The 3483-nt window shown below is 56.0% G+C and overlaps 1 protein-coding gene across 1 annotated transcript in view; it reads right to left on the reverse strand.

Moving 5' to 3' along the window:
• Positions 1-1527, reverse strand: part of CTRL (chymotrypsin-like) — a 2706-nt gene extending 1179 nt beyond the window's left edge. Inside the window, exons 1-3 of the mRNA XM_005876422.2 lie at positions 848-1527; positions 183-286; positions 11-90 (exon numbers count right to left, since the gene is read on the reverse strand). Coding sequence (XP_005876484.1) covers positions 11-90; positions 183-286; positions 848-911 — 248 coding nt within the window. The 5' untranslated portion in view covers positions 912-1527. The remainder of the gene's footprint in view (positions 1-10; positions 91-182; positions 287-847) is intronic.
• Between the last annotated feature and the right edge of the window lie 1956 nt (positions 1528-3483).

Below are 3483 nucleotides of genomic sequence, written 5' to 3' on the forward strand. Positions count from 1 at the left end.
AAGCACTCACCTGACATTGCAGTGGGCAGCAGTGACCACCCAGGACGGGCTGATGAGGGAACCACCGCAGAAGTGGAAGCCGTTTTTATCCTGGGGTCAGGGATCAGAAATGGGAGGGGAACTCAGGTTTTGCCTAGGCGTGAAGCACCTGGGATCCTGTCCCACCCCCAGGGTGCATGTACCTGCAGGGACACCTGCCAGGGCCAGGAGCCTGGCACTGCATTCTCCCCGTTGACAATTCTCTGGTTGAAGCTCAGTGCCGGTCTGATGGCAGGAATGCCACAGCCTGGCGATTGGGTTGGTGAGGACCTGTTTTCTACACTCCAGCCCACCTCTCCCCCATCCTCCTTCCAGATGCCCTCAGCTTTGCACCCCAGAGGGGTCCAAATCCAGAGGACTCATCACTATCCCTTTTCACCCTGAGCTCCTTCTGGGCCCCTGCACATTTCCAGTCATTCCCACCCAACCAGTCCCCAAGTGCTGTCCACTCTCCATTTCTCCAACGTACTCCCCACCGTTCCCCAATTCCGTCCCCACCCTCCAGCCCAGGCCACTTGTCTTCCTGACCCCTAGGATAATATCCTGGCCTCTCTACCCACTCCATGCTCCATGCAGCCAGAAGGTTCTTCCTAAACTACAATCCATCCTTCACTTCTCAGCTTCCTACACCTTCTCTAGCTCCTGGGCCTGGACTGAACTCCTGTCCACCTCTTGCTTCCTCATGGTCTTGGCACATCCTTTTTCCTTTACCCACTCTGTCCACCTGCCTTCCTTCCAGCCAGCCTGGCCCCCTGGGCAGGAAGCCTGAGCTGGTGCTGGAACCCGGGGCTGGTCCAGGCCTACTCACCCCATGAGGAGCCGAGCAGGGTCAGGGTAAGGGTCAGACTGAGCAGCAGCATTGTGGCAGGCATGAGGCTGAGATGGGCCTGGCTTTATGGATCTCCTTGTCCTTGGGCTAAAGTCCCAGGCATGAGGCCAGGCCAGCTGTATGGGCACAGCCCTGTCCCACGCTCTCTTCTGGAGCAAGGTCTCTCTGGGCCAAGGTCCTCAGTCCAGGCCTGGACTTATCAGAAGGAGCCCAGATGTGGGTTTCATACCCCCTCAATCCCCTAAAACCTGGCCTCTGATTGACTATCTGAACCACTGACTTCACATCCCAAGGGCTGAGCAATGGGTCTTAAGGAGTTATGGTTAAATTAGGTCTATGGTGACCAGCTGGTGGCCTGGATCAGGGAAGTTTCCCAGGCCTATCACAGGCACCAGACTCAGAGAAGCCTGCTCAGCACCCAGGAGTGTTCCTGACTGGTGGAGGGAATGTCCAGCTGTACCAGCAGAGAGCCAGGGTCATGTGGCCAGGACGGGTTCTAGCAAGTTGTGAATCATTCCTCATTTTAGAACAGGAATCACAGATGGTGACTCTCCCACCAGCACATGGTGTGGTTGGACCCAAACCTTCATCTGTCTGGCTCTGAAGACCACACTCTTTTTTTCTTTTAATCTTCACCCTTGGATGTTTTTTCCATGATTTTTTGAGAGAGTGGAATAGAGAGGGAGAGACAGAAACACCGATGTGAGAGAGACATTGATTGGTTGCCTACTGCATGCCCCTAACCAGGGCTGGGAGCCAGCAACCGAGGTACGTGCCCTTGACCAGAATCTAACCCAGGACCCTTCAGTCTACAGGCCAACGCTCTAACCACTGAGCAAAACTTGCTAGGGCTGAAGACCACACTCTTAATGATGAGATGATGCCTGGGAAGGGACTGGAGCAAAGGAGGGCAAGGTGTGCACTCTTGGTGACTGCCCAACCTTGTACAGAGGATGCTGGTAGAAGGGTAACAGTCATTAAATCTCTTGACAACCTCCATGCCTTGGGGATCATGTGAGCAAGCCCTGGTGTCTACAGCCTGTTTGTTGTCCAGTTTGAACCAAGAGAGAGGAGAGGCCCCTATGTGCAAAGCTGCAGTGGGTAAGTTGGCTGGTCTCCTAGGGGGTGTAAGAGTTTCGACTATTCAAGAGAACAGTTTAAAATGTGAGTTAATGGTTAAACATGGGGCTGGATGGATAGATATGTGGTAAAGCAGATAAAATATTAATTGTAAAGTCTGTGGTGGATATATAGTTGTTAGTGTACAATTCTTCAAGTTTTATGTCTTAAAATATTCATAATAAAATGTGGAGGGGGGGAGAGCACAATCAGGGGTCCATAGATGTCCAGCCTAGAGTAGACCCTCCCCAAGAGGTAAGGCAGTTGCAAAGCTCCAATGGAGCTCAGCCATTCTGAGGGCAGGATGCTGCTACCAGCACTCAGCACCTGGGCCTAGCACACAGTGGGTGCTCTGCAAAGATTTGTTGGATAAATGTGTTGTGTCATATGTCCCCACAAGAGCACTGTAACCCCTGTCAGCCCAGAAACTTGGAGCCAATGTCCCTACTCATAACCCAACTTCATGTTAGCACCTCAGATGTGCCTGGCTTTGGAGGGGTTTCACAGCTAAAGGTGTAACGGGGTGAGGAGTGCTCTGTGAGAACTTGCCCTTGGAATCAGGGAGCAGCTCCTCTATCAGCACTTTATTTTTTTATTATATACTAGAGGCCCGGTGCACAAAAATTTGTGCACTCGGGGGGGAAGGGGGGGTCCCTCAGCCCGGCCTGTGCCCTCTTGCAGTCTGGGACCCCTCAGGAGATAACGACCTGCTGGCTTAGGCCTGCTCCCGGGTGGCAGAGGGCAGGCCCAATCCCTAGGTGCAGCCCCTGGTCGGGCTCAGAGCAGGGCTGATTGGGGAGTTGGGGCGCTGCCCCCTGTCATGCACAGAGCAGGGCAGATCGGGAGGTTGCGATGCCACCCTCAGTCACGCTCAGGGTAGGGCTGATTGGGGGGTTGGGGCACCGCCCCCTATCACACTCAAGGCAGGGTCGATGGGGAGGTTGAGGGGCCACCCCCTGTGATGCACAGAGCAGGGCCAATCAGGGGGTTGGGGCACTGCCCCCTGTCACACACAGAGCAGGGCCCATCAGGGGGGTTGGGGCTCCGTACCCTGTCACGCACAGAGCAGGGCCAATCAGGGGGTTGGGGAGCTCCCCCCTGTCATGCACAGAGCAGGGCGGATTGGGAGGTTGCGATGCCACCCTCAGTCACGCTCAGGGTAGGGCTGATTGGGGGGTTGGGGCACCGCCCCCTATCACACTCAAGGCAGGGTCGATGGGGAGGTTGAGGGGCCACCCCCTGTGATGCACAGAGCAGGGCCAATCAGGGGGTTGGGGAGCTCCCCCCTGTCATGCACAGAGCAGGGCGGATTGGGAGGTTGCGATGCCACCCTCAGTCACGCTCAGGGTAGGGCTGATTGGGGGGTTGGGGCACCGCCCCCTATCACACTCAAGGCAGGGTCGATGGGGAGGTTGAGGGGCCACCCCCTGTGATGCACAGAGCAGGGCCAATCAGGGGGTTGGGGAGCTCCCCCCGTCACGCACAGAGTAGGGCCG

The sequence above is a fragment of the Myotis brandtii genome, unplaced genomic scaffold (assembly GCF_000412655.1).
Source record: "Myotis brandtii unplaced genomic scaffold, ASM41265v1 scaffold486, whole genome shotgun sequence".
Taxonomy (NCBI): Eukaryota; Metazoa; Chordata; class Mammalia; order Chiroptera; family Vespertilionidae; genus Myotis; species Myotis brandtii.